Raw genomic sequence first — 20,051 nt, 5'->3', positions numbered from 1 at the left:
CGGTGCTGTGAAAGGAGTGATGAGTTCTGAACTGCATCTTAAAAAAAGTAATAAGGGTCCTGACACAAAATGTCAGCTTTCCTGCTCCTCTGATGCTGCCTGGCCTGCTGTGTTCCTCCAGCTCCACACTGTGTTATCTCAGACTCCAGCATCGGCAGTTCTTACTATCTCTAATATTGCTGCCATGGTGTGTCAGTGGTGAAGGAGGCGAATAAAGAATAGTACAGCATAGGAACAGACTCTTCGGCCCACCAAGACTGCATCGACACATGGCACCTTTCCAAACTAAACCTACCTGGTCCAAATCCCTCTATTCCCTGCTTATTCATGTATCTGTCAAGATGCCTCTTAAACGTTTCTATCATATCTTCTACCTCTGGCAGTGCATTCCAGGCACTTAGCACCCTCTGTTGGGGGAGAAAACTCTCACATCTCCTTTAAACATTCCCCCATTTACCTTACATCTTTGTCCCCTAGTAAGTGACATTTCTACCCCAGGAGAAAGATTTCAACTGTCCATTCTGTCCATGCCGCTGATAATTTTGTAAACTTCTATCAGATTGCCCCACAGCCTCTGACATTTAAGTGAAAACAAATGGAATTTGACCAGTCTCTCGTTATAGCTAATACCCTCCAAATCAGGCAACATCCTGGTAAACCTTTTCTGTATACTTTCCAAAGCCTCCACATCCTCCTTGCAATGTGCTGACCAGAAATGCACATAAGATTCCAAACGTGGCCTAACTAAAGGTCAATACAGCTGGAATATGGCTTGCCAATTTTTATGCTGAATGCTGCAACCAGTGAAGACAAGCATGCCACACACCTCCTTGAACACCTCATCCACTTGAGAAACTTCAATGATGAGGATAGATTGAAGACATTGGCACTCTTCTTATAGAGAAGAGGATGGGAGGAGATTTAATCAAGGCTAAAATTTTTTCAAAATCAACAGCAGGCTGCAGAGTTGTTAGCTGCTCGTAAAAGAAAGAAGAATGACAGAGCATAGATTTAAAGTATTGAGCAAGTGAAGCAAAGGTGACGTGAGAAAAACATTTTCACAGAGTAAGCAGTTAGGGTCTGGAATGCATTGCCTGGAAATGCCTGGAGGCTGGTTCAATTGATGCATACAAGAGGATATTGGATGGTTATGTGGATAGAAATGGTGTACAGGGTAATGAAGAAAACAGCAGGAAATTGGTGCTGGGTGGTAGAGCTGAAGCAGGCATGATGAACCAAATGGCCTCCATCTACACCATAGCAATACTATGATTCTGTGCCCAATTGGGAGCTTTGACTGGATGTCATGCAGAAAAGGATTGAAGCCATGGGCAGAAAGTGGTCACAGTTTCAAAACTAATGCTCTCCACAGAATTCCAAGCTTTTGACCTGCCTTTGTAGCCACAATGTTTATTTTCTTGTCAATTATAATTCCTAGGATGATTGCAGGTGTTTTAGTAATGGTAATGTCATTGAATGTTAACGGGTGACAGAATCTCTATTGATGGTCAGTGTGTGGCACTTATATGGGGCAAATATTACTTGCCACTTATCAGCCCATGCTGGGATGGTTTGCAGGTCTTGTTGCATATGGATAGGGAATGCTGCAGTCTCAAAAGAGTTAAAAAATGATGCTGATCTTCGGGCAACCATTGGGGTACATTCCCATTTCTGAATTGATGACAGACAGAAGGTGACTGAAGCATTTAAAGATGGCTGGACCTAGGAGACTACCTGATGAATTCCCAGAGCGGAGATGACTGAGTTCAAACAACCAGCCATCCATCTTTTGTTTTTAAGGCTGGATTCTAACCAACAGTGAGTTTTCACCCTGATTCATATTGATTCCAGTTTTGCTAGGCTAATTAATGCCACAGTTGTTCAAATGTCGTCTTGATGTCCAGTGCAATCATTCTCACCTCACCTCTATAGCCAGCTTTTTTTTTTCCATATTTGGACCAAGTTTGTAATTGGGAGAGAGGCTGAGTAAACCCAACATGAGTGTCAGTAAGCACACAATTCCTCTACAAGTGCTGCTTGTTAACATTGACCCCTTCCGTCATTTTAGTGCACTGATAAGATGGTAACTAGCCAGTTTAGATTTGTCCTGCTTTTTGTAGGGAGGGCATCCTTGGGCAATTTTTTTTTAGCAATGTTGGACAGATGCCCATGTTGATGTTGAACTGGAATAGCTTGGCTATTGGTGCAGCTTTCTTGGCCGATTCTTGTTATCATATGGAGTGAATCAAATTGATCAATCTGTGATGCTGGGGATGTTGGGAGGAGGTCAATACGGATCATTCACTTGGCACTTCTGGATGAAGATGGCAAAGCTGAATTATTTACATCCCTTTAGCATTAAAGTGCTGGTCTCCCCAATCATTTCAAGATGAGGAAATGTGTGGAACCTCCATCTTATGTTAGTTTAAACATCCACCACCATTCACAACTTCAGACAGGACTATAGAGCTTCAAAACAAAAACAGAAAATACTCCACCAGAAGAAAGTGCTGGTGATACTGGACCCCTTCAGCAATTTGACGTGTTTATAGACCTCAACTGAATAATTTTTTTATTCAGAAACTTAAACATAAAACATTGCAATTGTTTTGGTGGAGCTTGTCACTTCAGCGTTTTAATGTTAAGTGAGTCCAAATCAAGATTACAGTAATGTAACAGCAGATGCCTTGTCAAGGGAATAAAAGTCCCAATTGTGGATTAGTTGTGGATTCATTTCACTTTAGTTTTGGGGGATATGGATCGTACTTGGTTAACTGGATTGTTCTAATTGGTTAAGAACCTTAGCACATGCTTCGGAAGGGGGAAAGAAGGCATGAGAATTTTGATCCCACAGATGATACACAAGATGAGGTATGAATATTATGGCAAATGGTTCAAGCTTGAGAGGAGGAAATTCAAGAGGTAGATGAGGGCAAGTGGAGTAAGAATGGGTAAATGATTCTCGTCAAAGGTCCTAATGCCAGTCCAGTGTGGAGAAATGAAGGAGGTAGAGGAAGAGGAGTGGTGTTTCCTGCCACCACATACAGTGCCTGTGGGTAGAGGTAGAGGCCAACCACAAGGAGACATGAAACCTCTGCTGCAGTGTTATAATTGTGGTTGACTGGGTCACTTTGCTTGGGATTGTAGTCACCTTGCCAGTACCCACAGGACAGGGACAACAACCAGGCCAAGGATACAGAGCCCTGCCACTAGAGGGACCAGTGTGGCAGGGTCCAGTAAGGGAAGCAGAGGAGACTTCTCTTTATCCACCATCACTGACGGGAATCTGAGGGCAGGACAGTGCCAGGCCCCATACGTGTGGGTATGTAATGCTAGGTGAAATTGTCTAGGGAGACCCTTGATAAAAGGCGAGGTCGGAGGCCATCCTGTGAAATTTCCTATGGGATACAGGAAGTTCCCACACTACCTTGAACACATCCAGGGATATTTGTTTATTTTGATGAAAGAAAGGGTCAATTATTTTGAGTGGGCTTACCAGACATTTCCAAGAAGGGTTTGTAATGGACCCAGTTTGAGTTTAAGTTGGGCAATGTGGTTTGTTTCCACCCAGCCATATTAGTACAACTTCCCCGAACAGTAAAGCATATTTTGGGTTCCGATTTTATGAGTAGATGTAATTTGACTTTTGACCCAGTGAATTGTTGTATCTGGCAGATGGCAAATGGCAGAGGTGCCAATAGAGATAAACATGGAAACCCACGCAGACAGGTTCTGTAGAGTCAGGGAATTCTGGCTCAAACCTACAAATATGTCCAACAATTTAATCATACAAGAGTTTATTGCTAGACATGCAGATGCACTTGCAAAGTGTAAGCATGACTGTTGTTGAATGTTAGGGGAAGAAATTGGAGAAGACACAGATCTACAACCTACAGTATGGTTTCCCTGAATAAACTGAAGGAGAAGCAGTAAAGGTAATTATGAGTCTGCTACAAAGGAAATTTTATCATCTGTAGCTTCAACAAAAAATTCTCCCATTTAGCCAGTTAGAAAACCAGATGGATCTTAGCAACTGATGATTGATTTTAGAGAATAAAATGACTCCATTCACAGTATCAGTAGTAGCAACCAGTCCTAGGACAATGGCGAAGCAATTTCACAAGCAAAATATTTTACTATTCTTGACATTAATAGTGTGTTTTGGTCTATTCCTTTAAATCAGCAATATCAATATAAATTTGCTTTCATGTTTCAAGATCAGCAATATACATGGTCTTGTTTACCCCAATGGTTCCACAATTCTCCATCCATCTTCAAAGATGCCAGCAAAGATTGGCCACAAGTTTTGGAGTCTTCTTCATGATCTGATTTAATCCAGCATGTAAAATGAGCTTGGCCTGCTGTGTTCATCCAGCCCTGCACCTTGTTGTCTCGGATTCTCCAGCATCTGCAGTTCCTACTATCTCTGTAAATGATCTTCTTCTCCAGACTGAAACTAGAGAGGAACATCTCCATTTATTGGATGAACTATTAACCCTCCTCACTTTGTTAGGATTTAAAATAAACTGTAAGAAAATGCAAATTATGAAGTCTCAGGTCATGTGCTTAGACACTGTGGTGACCTATGGGAAGTGCAAAATCAAAAAGAAACGCATTGATTCCATTGTGCGGTTGCCCCTCCTGAAAGATGTAAACTTGCTTCGCACTTTTATGGGATTAGTGGGCTATCATAGAAACCATATTGATGATTTTGCTACCAAAGCATCTCCATGATCAGATCTTTTGAAGAAGAATGTTCTTTGTCAGTGAACTGAACAGCACACACAGACTGTTTCAGAATTAAACTGGCTTTAGCTACATCTCCAGCACTGTAAGTACTGGACTCAGAACTCCCTTTTGCACTATAGGTCACTGCAACAGATTCAACCCTTGCTTTCACAGGAATTCCACAGGAGAATGGGACCAGTGGCTTATGCTTCTTGGCTTTACAGCCAGGATTTACAATGTGTGAAAGACATTTCCTTCAATTTTCTGGGCAGTACAGTATTTTTCTCACATAATTAGGCTTAATGCCTTGACTATCTTTACATATCATACTCCTATTCAGTTGTTGTTAGATGAACACATTAAAGATGGTATAGTTAGTCAAATCCAAGTAGCACTTTGGACTTTAATTCTTCAAGGTTGAGACATCATGGTTAAATGGACTAAATTGCAAACTTTCTTAATTGACAATTTAAATTATAGTGGTGAACCACGTGAGTGTCAAATTGTGGCAAAAAGTGATCCCAAGGGACCATTTGTTCCAAAACAAAATGGGCGAGGACATGAAAAGTCTACTAGATCTGGGTATGTATCTGACACACCTGAAGCCACAAAACCATTTCTGAAAATTTTTGTTGATGGAAGTTAGCATTAGAAAGACAGTATATGTGGAAAATACGTAGAGCATCACCAAGATACACCTCTTGTTGAGTTAGATCTTAAATTACTGAGTGGATGATTGCTCAAGCAGCCGAATTGCCAGCCATGGATTATGCGGTTAGTTATCCTGATAAGTTCCCAACACCAGCAGATATATATACTGACAGTGTGTATGTCTGAAATAGTTGAACTGACTTCCTGCCCTTGTGGGAAGTGAGAGGTTTTGTTTCAGCAGATGTAGACCCTGTATTGTCTATACCCTTTTTCAAACTGCCCAATTAAAATTAAGATTAAAAATGAATCTTGTGTTAAGTGGGGCCTGTTAAGATTTAAAAGAATTGTTATAGGAGACTTTTCTGTCAGGGGCACAGACAGGAGATTCTGCAGCAGTGAACGTGAATCTAGGATAAAAACCAGAAGAACTGTGGATGCTGTAAATCAGGAACAAAAACAAAGTTGCTGGAAAAGCTCAGCAGGTCTGGCAGCATCTGTGAAGGAGTTAACGATTTGGGTCCGGTGACCCTTCCTCAGATGAATCTAGGATAGTATGTTGCTTTCCTAGTGCCGGGGTTAAAGATGTCTCAGAACATTTGAACCATATTGTCAAAGATGAGAGTGAGAAGCTGTAAATTGTTGCACACGTTGATAGGAATGACCTAGTTAGGGAAAGGGTTAAGGCTTTGTAGAGTGAATTTAAGAGGTTAGGAAGAAGGTTAAAAAAACAGAATGTCAAAAGTAGTAATCGCTGGTTTACTCCCGGTGCCAAATTCTAATGAGGGAAGGAATAAAAGGATAGGGCAGATAAATCTGTGGCTGAAAAGGTGGTTCAATCTGCAGGGATTCAGATTCTTGGATGATTGGAATCTCTTCTGGGACAGAAAAACCTGTTAAAAAAAGGGACCAATATCCTGTTGGGGAGATAAACTAGTTCTATTTCAGGAGTCTGTAAACTACTCGGTGCGGTTCTGAATCAGAAAAAGTTAATTAGAAAAGGCAGACAACAGCAAATCAGAGAATGAGGTAACTCCTGAAGAATTAAACTGCATTTATTTCAGTGCAAGGGGTCTAACAGGTAAGGCACGTATCGGAACATGGGACTAGGACATTGTAGCTATTACAGAAAGTTGGCTGAGGGAAGGAGAGGACTGGCAGCTCTGTGTCCTGGGTTTTGGATGCTGTAGGAAGGATAGAAAAGGAGGCAAGAGAGGAGGGAGAGTGACATTTTTGATTAGGGAAAACATTACTGCTGTAATTAGAGAGGATATTTCTGAGGAATCATCCAGATGAAATTAGAAATAAGAAAGGGATGATAACCTTGATGGGATTGTACTATAACAGCGCCCCCACCCCTCCACCCCCACAACCCCCAATTGTCAGGGGGAAATTGAGGAGCAAATATTACAGAGACCTCAAGTATATGCAAGAATAATAGGGAATTTTAATTTTCCAAACATTGACTGGGACAACTATAATGTTAAAGATTTGGTTGGTGAAGAATTTGTTAAATGTGTTCCAGAAAATGTTCTTTATCAATATGTAAATGTTCCCACTTGAGGAGTAAAACTTGACCACCTCTTAGGAAATAAGGCAGGGCAAATAACAAGTTTTATTAGAGGAACACTTTGGAACTAGTGATCATAACTATTTTAGAACAAATAGAATTATGGAAAAGGATAAGCCTTCCATAAAAATTAAAGTTCTTAACTGGAATAAGTCAAATTTTAATCGTATGAGACAAGAACTTTCAAAAGTTGATTGGACCAGACTGTTTGCTGGTAAAGGAATGACTGACAAGTAGGAGGCTGAGGCATTATATGCCTGTTAAAGTGAAGGGTAAGGCTGGTAAGAATAGGGAACAATGGATGAATAAAGATATTGAGGTTCTAGTTAAGAATAAAAAAGTCATATATTAGATATAGACGACTGGGATCAAATTAATCTCTAAGAGTATAAACAGTGTAGGGGCATTCTTAAGAGGGAAATCAGGAAGTGAAAGAGGGGATATGAGACAGCCTTGGCAGATAAGGTAAGGATAATCCGAAGAGATTCTACAAGTACATAAAGTGCAAAATAGCAAGTAGAGAGAGACTAGGGCTCTTTAAAGATGAACACGGTCTTTGTGTTGAACCTCAGGAGATGGGAGAGATATCAAATGAATTTTTTGCATCAGATTTTACTATGGAGAAAGAAATGGAGGCTACAGAACTCGGGGAAATAAATATTGATGCTTTGAAAACAGTTCATGTCACAGAAGAGGAAGGGCTGAAGGTCTTAGAAAACAAAGGTGGATAAATCTCCAGGACCTGATCAAGTGTATCCCAGGAGGTTATGGGAACTCGAGGCCCCTGGTAGAAATATCTGTATTATCTATAACCACAGGTTAGATGCCACAGGACTGGAGTGTGGCTGATGTTATGTCATTGTTTAAGAAAGGCTGTAAGGAGAAGCCTGGAAACTATAGACCTGTGAGACTGACATCGGTGATGGGTAAGTTGATGAAGGTGATTCTGAAAGATAGGATTTACATACATTTGGAGAGGCAAGGTATGATTAGGGATAGTCTGCATGGTTTTGTGCGAGGGAAATCCTGTCTCACAAACTTGATTGAATTTTTTGAGGAAGTAACTTAAAAAGATTGAGGGCAGAGCCGTATATGGTGTTTACTTGGACTTTAGAAAAGCTTTGACAATGTTCCACATAGTAGACTACTCAGTAAAGTTAGATTCAGGGACAGCTTGCTAATCAGTTGCAAAATTTACTTGACAATAAGAGACAGAAGGTGGTGGTGGAGGGTTGCTTTTTGGACTGGAGGCCTGTGACTAGCGGTGTTCCACAGGGATTGCTACTGGGTCCACTTTTGTTTGTCATTTCTATAAATGATTTGGATAGAGCAGAAGAGGCATGAGTAGTAAGTTTGCGTATAACACCGAAATTGATGGTATAGTGGACAGTGAAGAGGTTATCTAATATTACATAGAGATCTTGATCAATTGGGCCAATGGGCTGAGGAGTGGCAGATCGATTTTAATTTGCAATGTACATGCGATGTATTGCATTTTGGTAAAAGAAACAAGGACAGTATTTCTACAATTAATAGTAGCACCCTGGTTTGTGTAGTAGAACAGAGAGACCTAGGAGTTTAGGTACATAGTTTTTTGAAATTTGCATTACAGGTACACAGAACAGTTAAGATGACATTTAGCATGCTCAGACATCTGAGTATAGGAGTTGGGATGTCATGTTGAGGCTGTACAAGATGTTAGTGAGGCCTCTTCTGGAGTACTGTGTGCAGTTTTTGTCGTCCTGCTATAGGAACGATATTATTAAATTGGAGAGGGTTCAGAAAAGATTTATAGGGGTGTTGCCAGGAATAGACAGTTTGAGTAATAAAAATAGGCTGGGACTTTTTTCACTGGAGCGTAGGAAGTTGTGGGGTGACCTTAGAGTTTTATAAAATCATGAGGGACATAGATAAAAAGTGAATGACAAGGGTCTTTTCCCTCAGGTGGGAGTGTTCAAAACTAGGGGGGCATATTTTTAAGGTGAAAGGAGAAAGATTTAAAAAGGGTATGAGGAGCGACTTTTTTTACACTGTGGTTAGTGTGTGGAACGAACTGCCAGAGGCAGTGGTGGATACAGGTACAGTTACGCTTAAAAGACATTTGGATAACTACATAAAAGTTTGGAGGGATATGGGCCAAACACAAGCAGTTGGGACTTAGTTTGGGAACATGGTTGGCATGGACATGTTGGAGTGAAGGGCCTGTTTCCGTGCAGTATGTCTTTACGTTACGCCATACATCCTCTCCAATTGGGAATTCTCAAGCAGATGAAATAATTATTTGTCCTTACCCAAAATATCCAAACGAATAGGCTTCATGTGGTTTTAGAACAGATATGAATCTAAATTGTACATGGAAGCTAAGAATCACAATATGGTTATTACATGGGTAGCTTATAAAGGTGAGTGAGAATATTGTTACTACCTGATTGAAACAGTACCAAAATAGTGCATTAATATGTAATATTACAAACACTATTTTTTGCTTCAACTCTCAAATGCCAGTTAGAATATGCTTTCTGGAGTTAATTGATATACATAAGAGGGAGGAAGTTTCTTTTAATGTTACAGATGATTTAAAAGGATGTTAAGTAACTATTTTGAGAAATACAACACTACTATTGAACTTCTGCCAGAAAATCTGATACAAATTAAGGTGTGGTTAGCTAATGCCCATCCAACTTCGACTGAAGTGGTTCAAAAAATTGAAGAGATTAAAAAGGATATTAACACTTTCAAAGTAACTAATTGGTGGGATGATTTATGGGATTGGGGTGCAATTGGAATACAGATTTACCCTTGTGTTCATCTTACATCACATGTTACAGTGTTAATACTGTGTCCTTTAATATTTTTCATATTTTTTTAAACTGAATTTGTTAAATGGAAAGATGCAACGGTTAAACATGGAATTGATGTTACACAGCGAGAATTTAATTAATTGTAAGAATGCAATATTAGTCATACATTAATAGTTAGTTTGACTGGATACAAACACTTAAGCACGAGAGAGAATTTGGTCATGGTTTGTGATCAGGGTCAAGAGGAGGGACTGTGGTCAGGGTGGCCAGCAGGAGAAATGGCTATGAGACTGGTTAAGAGCTACAATCAAGCATGCTGGGAACTTTGGTCAAGCTAGTTTAAACTCTGGCCTAGGATGAAACTGCAGCAAGGAGATGATGTGATCTGTTCTGTAAGCTGTGACTAGCAGCTTACTGTGTTGACCAAGTAAGGGCAGTCATAGTGGTCCACTAGACATACTGGCACCAATATTGCCTGATATGGAGCACGGAATGTGACATTTATGACTTGGTATAAGCATTTGGGGGCTGTTTATCAGTAAACTCCATTAGCTGGGATCGGACATTGTGATCAAGTTTCAGTCAATTCAATGGCTGAGTTTCTGGAAGAGTGAGTACATTTTGGCATAAAGTTAACGCACAAAGGACTTTCTTCATTTGCAAGTACTCGAGATTTACTTCTGTGAAGTATGTGCTCTAAAGTTTCTTGATTTGTTACAGTTAGTTAAGCCCTTAACACAACATTTAATTTCTTTTTTTATCTTTTCAGCTATAACTGGAAATTCAATTTAAAAAAAATTCTACAATATTCTACAAAAAGACAATATGCTTTTCAAACTATTGCTGTATTTCATATAATGACTGCCTATCTTCTTCCAGTTCCAGTGAAGACTGGGTTGGACAAAGTCAGAAGTCACACGACACCAGGTTACAGTCCAACAGGTTTATTTGAAATTTACAAGCTTTCAGAGTGTAGCCTCTTTATCAGGTGAAGGGGCTATGCACCAAAAGCCTGTGATTTCAAATAAACCTGTTGGATTATAACCTGGTGTCATGTGACTTCTGACTAGTTCCAGTGAAAACTTTGTCACCTACTTCTATTGAATCACGTTAGTGAAAATACATATTCAAACTGTAACTTCAAAGCTTTTTTTTATTATTGGCTTTTGGGCATGAAATTGAACATGTGGTGGTGCATAGTGCATTAGATTATGTTGATGACTAGTTTGCCTTATCCAACTGAGATCCCTCTTTAAACAGAAAGAGCATCAAACCTGCAAATGCTCCACCACCTACTATTTTTGCAATTTGCCAACATTTATTTATGAAAATAGTTAATGTCATAATAACCGGATAATTGGTGTTTTTGTGTATTATTGGCCAAGTCACAAGGAACCAATTCCCTGTCAAGGGTAACTGGGGATGGGTAACAACTGCTGTAAAAAAAACAAAAATGCTGGAGAAACGCAGCAGGTCTGGCAGCATCTTTGCACAGAGAAAACAGTTAATATTTCAGTGACCTTTCTACAGAACAAATGGTGGCCTGACCAGCATCACTCATTCCATCACAATAACAGAAACATAAACATTTCTGTCTGCTCTACATTGCGGAAATGAAATGTGACTGCTTTGCAGAACACCTACGTTCTGTCTGTAAAAAAAATGACTCTGAACTTCCTGCCACTTCAATATACCACCCGTTCCCTAGCCAACACCTATTTATCCCCACTCTTTGCTTTACGTTAGTTCTGTTAGGTCAAGGTGGGCACGGACCAGGAGCCTCAACATGGAGACACTCTCGTGTGGCACTGCGCTGGATCCTTCAGATAGCCCACAGAGTTTGGCAGAGCCAGGGAAATATATGTGTGGGAGGTGGGGGTTTTGGGGTGACTGTGGCCGCTCCAGCATTTGGAGGGTTTTTTTTTTGGGTAGGGGGAGGCCTGTCTGACCCTTGAAGGCTGTAGTCGGGCTCTGGTCTCATTCAGTCTGAGCGACGCCCGGAAATTCCATCAGCCCCAAGGGGAGTATGGCCCTAGATTAGAGCCCCTAGTCCGGAGAGTGTGTCTACACTTCTTCCAGCTCTGGTCTGGGCCAGGTCAGGCAGGTGGGACATCCCAATGCAGTTTCACCATCCTATCCCTCCCTGCATTCAAGAGTTCCACCAAGGATCACCAAATGTAACTTAGTTTTGGCAGGTATCTTTTGGATAAAGCATGTGTTTACAAATTATAAGGAAGTCTAAAGTAAATTTCAGATCACCTGGTTAGATGAACAACAGAATAGCACAACTTCTTTACATTAACACCGTAAAGATAAGGATAAAGCTTCAGTGTGTTTACACATGTGTTTTTACTTATAACTATAGACATGAAATCTACGTTAATCCCTGATCTGCACTTGGTCAGAGTTGACTCAGTTTCTAGTGCTGACTTGAATTCATTTTTTTCTAGAAGATTGCCATGCCTTCAAGTACAGATATGATGGACAACTCCCACAGCCAGACTGTCCTTTGCTGCTTGAATGAACAACGCACCAAAGGAGTCTTTTGTGATGTAACCATTGTTGTGGAGGACGCCAAGTTTAAAGCCCACAAAAATGTCTTGGCAGCAGCCAGCATTTACTTTAAGAACCTCTTTTCAAGCCAGGAGTTGTGGTTGGTTGGCCATATCCTGGAGCTGCCTGACTTCAAGGCAGATGTGTTTGCAGAAATACTGCATTTCATCTATAGTGCAAAGGTAGCTATCAAAGGGTATGAGAGAGTTCAAGAACTTGTTGATGCTGGGAAAAGACTAGGCATATCATTTTTGGAAAATCTGATGCCTATTCCTCAGCAACACATTGAACCTGTAAATGCACTAAGCAGTTGTTCACCTAATTCTACTCAGTCTGTTTCTTCTGCTTCTTCCCTCTCCTTGCCAACTAGCCTTCCAAATTTCAAAGCAGAGGACTGCAATGCTATGAGTGACAAAGGCAGTGAGGATTTCCATTGTGTAAATGGACCTCGAATCACAAATGCGTTTTCAATTTTTGACATGCAGGCTGGCAATGACATGTATTTTCCAGTTGATTTGACAACCAATGTCAACAAAAAAACAACAGAATCTGATAAGCTGTCCATGGTATGTGTTGGCCAGGCTGCAAATGGCACACAGCAGATACCTGCTCATACTTTTGCTGAACATTCCTATGCTGTATCTTCTTCTCGAAAAGATCAGCAAAATGTTGATCCTCCTTATGATCTTCAAGTAAAGGAACCTGTGGAAGAAAATGAAAAACCTTTGTGCAATATTAATAGCAATACTGCTGATTCTGGAGCTACACAGGAGATGCAGTTGGAAGACCAAATTTCCAAAGCCCCGCAAACACTCTACACTGCAAGCTCAACTGGCTTTAATGTTTTACGATTTAACTTGAATGCTTTGCAAACTGCAAATGATAGTAGTCCAGTAAATGTTGTGCCAGCTACTGATCCATTAAATGGACCTGATGTGGAGACAAAGGAAACTGAAGGTGGAGGCAATGATGAAGAAAGAACTTCTGCTATGGAAAACATGAGCAAATTAGTATCTAATACTGTTTGGTCTGAAACTGCACCAGCAGTACCATGCCAAACTCCTTACAATTGTAAATATTGCCCGCGATCTTTTAGTACTCGAGCATCATTGAATGTCCATTCCCAAATCCACACAACACTTTTAGAGAAGCCCTTATCCTGTAGGCATTGTGGTAAACCATTCGTTCATCTGAAGAGGCTGCAGACTCACGAGCATCTTTGCAGAGGACCAGGAACGACTTTGTCTGATCGTGAATCAACTGATGAGCAAGTGGAGAATATTTGCAGCGACAATGAAGTTGCAAGTGGTGAGGAAGATCGAAATTCAATTTCTCACGCTTTAGAAATAGAACCTTCCAACAAGTGCCCATTGAAATTGGTGCAGTCAAGGAGAGGCAACAGCTCCCCAGAACCAGAACATTTTGTGAAAGTTGTTGAGGGACACATTTTATATTTTTGCAGTGTTTGCAAACGTTCCTATGTAACTCTGTCGAGCTTAAAGAGACATGCCAATGTTCATTCTTGGCGGCGAACATATCCCTGTCACTACTGCAATAAGGTATTTGCATTAGCTGAATATCGTACTAAACATGAAATATGGCATACTGGAGAGAGACGCTATCAGTGCATCTTTTGTTTAGAGACATTTATGACCTACTATACTTTGAAAACCCATCAGAAATCTTTTCATGGCATTGACCCAGGTCTTCCCACAAACAAGAAAGCTGCAAGTGGTGGATATAGAGCCAAGATGTATCCATTCAAACTTTACAGGCTTCTACCTATGAAACTACAAAAAAGACCTTACAAAACTTACACTAGATCTTGCCCAGAAACCTGCAAAGATAATAAAGTTGTCGGAGTTCCTTCAACTGATGAAAATGCGAGTTCTCTTGACATCAATAATTTTTCCATCAGTAGTAGCATGTCATCTACTTCAGAGCACTTGCAGGATAAGTTGCTATCTTCAGAAATTATGCCTTCACAGCAGTCTTCCCTTTGTGCACCAGGATCCTTTCTCACAGAACGATCTGAAAGTGGTGCAAGGGAAACATGCCTCTTGGCTGAATGTGAAGATGGCAGTCTTTCCGCTGGCTGCTATCTTAATGATCCCTTACTTTCTTGCACTTCAACAGAAAATGAAACCTATCATAACGATAAAGATGATGCTGATAATAGGCAACAACCGTTGGCCACTGACATGAACAGTACAGGTCTTTCCGTTATTAACTATGGGCACACAGCTCAGTCTGTTATAATGCACAGTAATAGGGTTTCATCTGTTATAAAACATGGAAATGCATTTTCTTCAGTCATTACGTACAACCATGGAGTACAGTCTGGCAATGATATTTATCATCCACTTTCACAGACCAATATGAGCAACGATTCTTTGGACACAAATCCAAGGAAAAATATTTCTAAAGATTGTGTTAGATTTCAGAAAAAAGGTATCTACAAAGAGGGAAATGGACAAATCACAGAACTGGTTGCTACACAAAAAAATCATTCAAGTCCTTTATCTGGAGGATGTCGAACAGAAACTTATATTGCAAAGCCTGCCTTCCCTGGAACCTCCACAGATAGTCAAGTAGCTCCTCTTTGCCAAATTACAGTGAAGATCGGGGATAAAGCAGTTGTACAAAGACAAATTACTGGATCCAAACAGTTCCGTAGAAAAGGTAGAAAACCTAAATATATGATTCCAAATGAAGAAAAGATGGTCCAGGATATTAAATTAGAAGAAAGTGAAGAACAGATTACCAAGTCACCCAGTTACACAGATCCTATTGGAAGTATTGCAGATTCTACTGGAGGCATTGAAACATGTGATGAAATGAGTGATCATGACTCAAATGACAAACTTTGGAGACCATACTATTCATATAAGCCAAAAAAGAGATCTAAAGGCTTTAATAAACTGAGAAAATCTAGATGGAAGAAAAATGGTGGATGCAATGTTGATAGCCCTTCTGTTCCAATTCCTGCTATCAGTGAAGAACAGAATTTTGACATCCCAAAAGGAATTGCTTTAAACGAAGAGATTAATGATGTATCTCAAGAATCTAATTGTACACTTGGCAATAAAACAAAACATTCTGAAGAAGCGAAAAGACAACTAAAATGCCATTCAACAACAAAGCCTTATTCATGTACTATTTGCACAAAATTATTTCCAAACTCTTCTACATTGAAAATGCATATGAGATGTCATACTGGTGAACAACCTTTCTCCTGCAAATCCTGCGGCCGACGGTTTTCCGTCCAAGGAAATCTCCATAAACATGAACGCATCCATTTGGGTGTTAAAGAATTTGTTTGCCTCTACTGCAACAAGGCCTTCACTTTGAGTGAAACTCTTAAAAAGCATGAAAGGATCCACACTGGGGAAAAGCGGTACCGCTGTCACTTCTGCCCTCGGCGTTTCCTTTACTTGACGACCAAGAAGAATCATGAGCAAAGACATTTGGAAAGAAAGCGTGCTCAGCAGGTAGGAAAAGAGCATGTTTGTTTCCAGTGTTTTAAGGTTTGCAAAACAGCAGCTGCACTTGGTATGCACCAAAAAAAGCACTTAATAAAGCATCCTAGTTGTGAGGATGCAGAAGGATCGAAGAACTACCAAAGTGATCTCCACACAAATATGACTTGTCCAACTGTAGCCGAATCTAAGCTTAAAAATAGGACAGAGGCAGAGAACAAACTGAAATTAGCAACTACTACAAGTAGTTGTGAACAGAACCATAGTTCATGCGACACAGAGCTCAGCCCTGATTGTGGCCAGCCTCATCTGCCAACTGTTCAAACTAATAGTGCAAAATACCCATGGCCAAGTGCTCATGACATCAGTGCAGATCCTTTACAGAGATCACTACCACAGAATAGTGAGAACATTTGGCAGATTCACCAGCAAAATCTAGACATTAATCTGCCTATTTGCAGAAATATTTCTTATCAGTGTGAGAATAGCGACAGAGATGACAGCAGATTTGTTTTCTACCAACATTCTTCTAAAATGTTTTATACTCATCAGGGCGAAGGGATGGTCTACAAAGCCATGTAAAAAAAACTGCTCAATCTTGAGGATTTAGTGCTTTCTTCTGCTATAGATTGGAATATCATTGAAACCCAAAATGTTTAAGTTAAAAGCACATTTTTGTGTTTAAGAAATTGTGCTGCAGGAGATTATGAAGGTATTACAGGTCAAACTCTCAAGTGACCTTGGGAAAGAAATCGTGTTTCCTCTTTTTTTTTTAAGTCATTTTCTTGAAGGAAATAAATACCACTATTTCTCCTAAAACCATTATTTCCCAGTTGTTTCTGAAAATTTCCCTTGTTTTAAACATCATTATGTTGAAACTTTAAAAATGTATCTAATTTTTTTACGTCTATGAGGTGTTCACTGAAGCTTCTAATGCAGAGAAGCATGCTTGCAGCATTGGTTTAAGTAGAAGCAAGTTGGGTACTAAATTAAACTTACTTTCAAAGTTAAAGTGAATAGTGTTAATGCAAAGCATCCGTCCAAGATATTAAAATAGCCAATTATATCACTAGAAAGGTCCAAAAGTCATGACAACTGGTAGCAGTCTTGTATGTACAGATACATATATGTATATTTGTGTATATATATATGTCTTTTTCATTAGTAAGATACAACTATAGATATGTGATGTATACTGTGCCCACAAGTACCATTTTCCCCCCTCTTGCACAGTGACATTTAACTGTATTTAGATCAGAGTTTAAAAAAAACTGTTGTCAGTTTGCTCTTTCTCATGCTTTAGTTTGTATTTTTTGCCCAGAAAATAGTGTTTGAAACATTTAAGGAGATTTCCTGATGTACATGTCAGCAATAACTTGAAATTTAATTGTATAAATGTGTGACTGTTGTTGGATTAACATTTCATGTAACAAATGTAAAGGAATTTGTCAAACTAAGGGTTACTTTTTTTTGGGAGGGTTACTTTTATTGGGAGGGAGGTATGGAAGGGGAAAGGTTTTTTTGTGTTAAAAGGATGTGATCACTGTAGATGCCATTGATGGAATTAATTTGATGTAATAAAGCAAATTAAACAATATAATTTTTTAGCTTTCCTTGTTGAAATGTGACATTTTGATTCATTTTCCATACTTTTATTTTCAATACATTACAGGTCATATAGACAGTGCTTGATAGTGACAGTAGATAAATCTTCATGACAGGATATCAGTTTTCCTGACAGCCACTCACAAATAAACTAGCCCTTTTTTTTAATATTGATGTGATAGAGTCATAGAGTTAAGCAGCATCGAAACAGACCCTTCGGTCCAACCAGTCCATGCGGAACATAATCCCAACTAAACTAGTCCAACTGCCTGCTCCTGGCCCAGGTCCCTCCAAGGCTTTCTTGTTCATGTACTAATCTAAGTGTCTTTTTAAATGTCATAATTGTGCCTGCATCATATCTTGAAGACTTCAATCATATCATCCCTTAACCTTCTAAATTCTAGAGAAAATATGCCTAATTTGAACAATCTCTCCTCCTAACTTAACACTCAAAAGCCCAGGTATCATTCTGGTAAACCCATATTGTACTCCTTCTAAAGTCAATATATCCTTCCAAAGGGGTGGTACCAAAATCTGCTCACAGTACTCCAAGTGGGGTCTGACAAGGGTTTTGGATAACTGCAGCACAACTTCAGCATCCTTGTACTCCAGACCTCTCGATATAAAGGCCAGCATTCCATTTGCTTTCTTGATTTATTTTCTGCACCTGTTTGTGATATTTTAAGAATCTACATACTTGAACACCCAAGTCTCTTTGGACATTCACTCTATTTAACTTTATGCCATCTAGAACGTCCAAAATGGATAACCTCATACTTGCTTATATAGAACTCCAGTTGCCATAATTTTGTCCATTCACCTAGCTTGTCTATACCTTATGTAATTTTATGCTATCATTCACATTGTCTAAAATGCCACCTAACTTTGTGTACCTTAGTCACCTCTGCAAAAAATTCAATGAAGATTGTCAAGAAAGACCTACCTGTCATGAATGCATGCTGCTTGTCCCTGATTAACTGAAAACTCTTGAGGTGTTCAGTTAGCCCTCTCAGGGGTATAAACTAATTTAGTATTGTGTTAAATGTTTATTTAAACGTCCTCCACTGTTCTTCAGTGGTTATACCCATCAGTAGATTTTTCCAGTTTACTGTGGATGCTCTCTGCCTCATCTCATTAAAGTCAGCCTTACCTAAATCTAAAGTTCTAGTAGTTGATTCATACTTTTCTCTTTCAAATGCTACATTGAACTTGATCATGTTATGATCACTATTTGACAAATGTTTACACACAAATAGGATACTAATTAAATCTGGCTCATTACTCATTACTAAATCCAATATTGTTTATTGGTTTGTTGCATCAAGGACATTGTGACGATTCTGTGCCTTTAAGAGTCTATTTTGTTCTTTTTTCTTTAAAAGTTCTTGAAGTATTTTGATAATCTGCCAGTATTTCTATTGAATTATACACCTCCCTACATGTATATTGGAAGTATTCGTGCTTGTCTTTACTTAAAATATCTCTTAATTTATCCCTTTCAAGGACAAAGCTTGAATTTTTACAGCACCTTCAATGTTGCAAAATATTCCAAAATACTTATTCCAAAGTCTTCAGAGGTTACAGAGATTGAGATCATGGTTCATTTTGTACCTTCTACGTTTCATTATTGTTCTGATAAATTATTTAGAAGAAAAATGCTCCATATCAATCATTAAACTTCAAACTTTTAACAGAACACCTTCAGCCCACTTTGTTGTTATTTACATTATTTAATGGAAAGTATTTATAAAGTGAGCTGCAAGTATCTTTGTAATGAAGAATATACAGAGAGGGATAGAGGTTACTCCTTTGTAATACATCCATGTGCATTAATCTGTACAACCTCCTAAAATTGTTATTTTCATGTTAACTTTTACAATAAATGCATCACAAGACCATAAAATATGGGAGCAGTAGACTATGTGGACCATTGAGTCTGCTCTGTATTGAATGAGATTATCTGATGATCCTCAATTTTACTTTCCTGCCAGACCCCCATGCCTCGATTCCCTTACTTATTTCTAAAAACCTGTCTATCTCAGCTTTGAATATACTTCACAACCCAGCTTCGACAGCCGTCTGTGATAAAGAGTTCCACAGATCGAGAGAAGAAACTCCTGCTCATCTCTGTCCCAACTTACTTTAGGGCCAGAAGGCATAATCTCAGAAACAAAACCAAAAGTTGCTAGAGAAGCTCAGCAGGTCTGGCAGCATCTGTGAAGAACAAATCAGAGTTAACATTTCAGGTCTGGTGACCCTTCCTCAGAACCAGGAATGTTAACTGTGACTTTTTTTCTTTACAGATGCTGCCAGACCTGCTGAGCAACTTCTGGTTTTGTTCCTGATTTACAGCATCTGAAGTTCTTTCGGTTTTTTTTTTGGCATAATCTCAGACTCTCCCACATGAGGAAACAACATTTCTGCATCTACCCTGTCGAGCCCCCTAAGAATGTTGTGTTTCATTTAAGGTCACCAGTTATTCTTCTAAACAGCAATGTTTATAGGACCAGACAACTCAACGTCTCCTTATAAAATCCCTCCATACTCTGGATCAGTTTAGTGATGGGAAGGTGATGGCCTAGTGGTATTATCACTGTGTTGCCAATTGTCAGGAAAAACCCAATTGGTTCATTAATGTCCTTTAGGGATGGAAATCTGCCAACCTTA

General features: G+C 39.4%; 1 protein-coding gene across 3 annotated transcripts in view; it reads left to right on the top strand.

Moving 5' to 3' along the window:
- Positions 1-17,383, top strand: part of zbtb38 (zinc finger and BTB domain containing 38) — a 106,318-nt gene extending 88,935 nt beyond the window's left edge. For all 3 annotated transcript variants that reach the window (XM_048604765.1, XM_048604764.1, XM_048604766.1), the window contains one exon: positions 12,198-17,383. In XM_048604765.1, coding sequence (XP_048460722.1) covers positions 12,198-16,361 — 4,164 coding nt within the window. In that variant the 3' untranslated portion in view covers positions 16,362-17,383. The remainder of the gene's footprint in view (positions 1-12,197) is intronic.
- The last annotated feature ends 2,668 nt before the right edge of the window (positions 17,384-20,051 follow it).

This window comes from Rhincodon typus, chromosome 13 (genome assembly GCF_021869965.1).
Source record: "Rhincodon typus isolate 14 chromosome 13, sRhiTyp1.1, whole genome shotgun sequence".
Classification (NCBI taxonomy): domain Eukaryota; kingdom Metazoa; phylum Chordata; class Chondrichthyes; order Orectolobiformes; family Rhincodontidae; genus Rhincodon; species Rhincodon typus.
The sequence above is the reverse complement of the archived record's forward strand: the minus strand, read 5'-3'. Positions and strand labels throughout refer to the sequence as shown.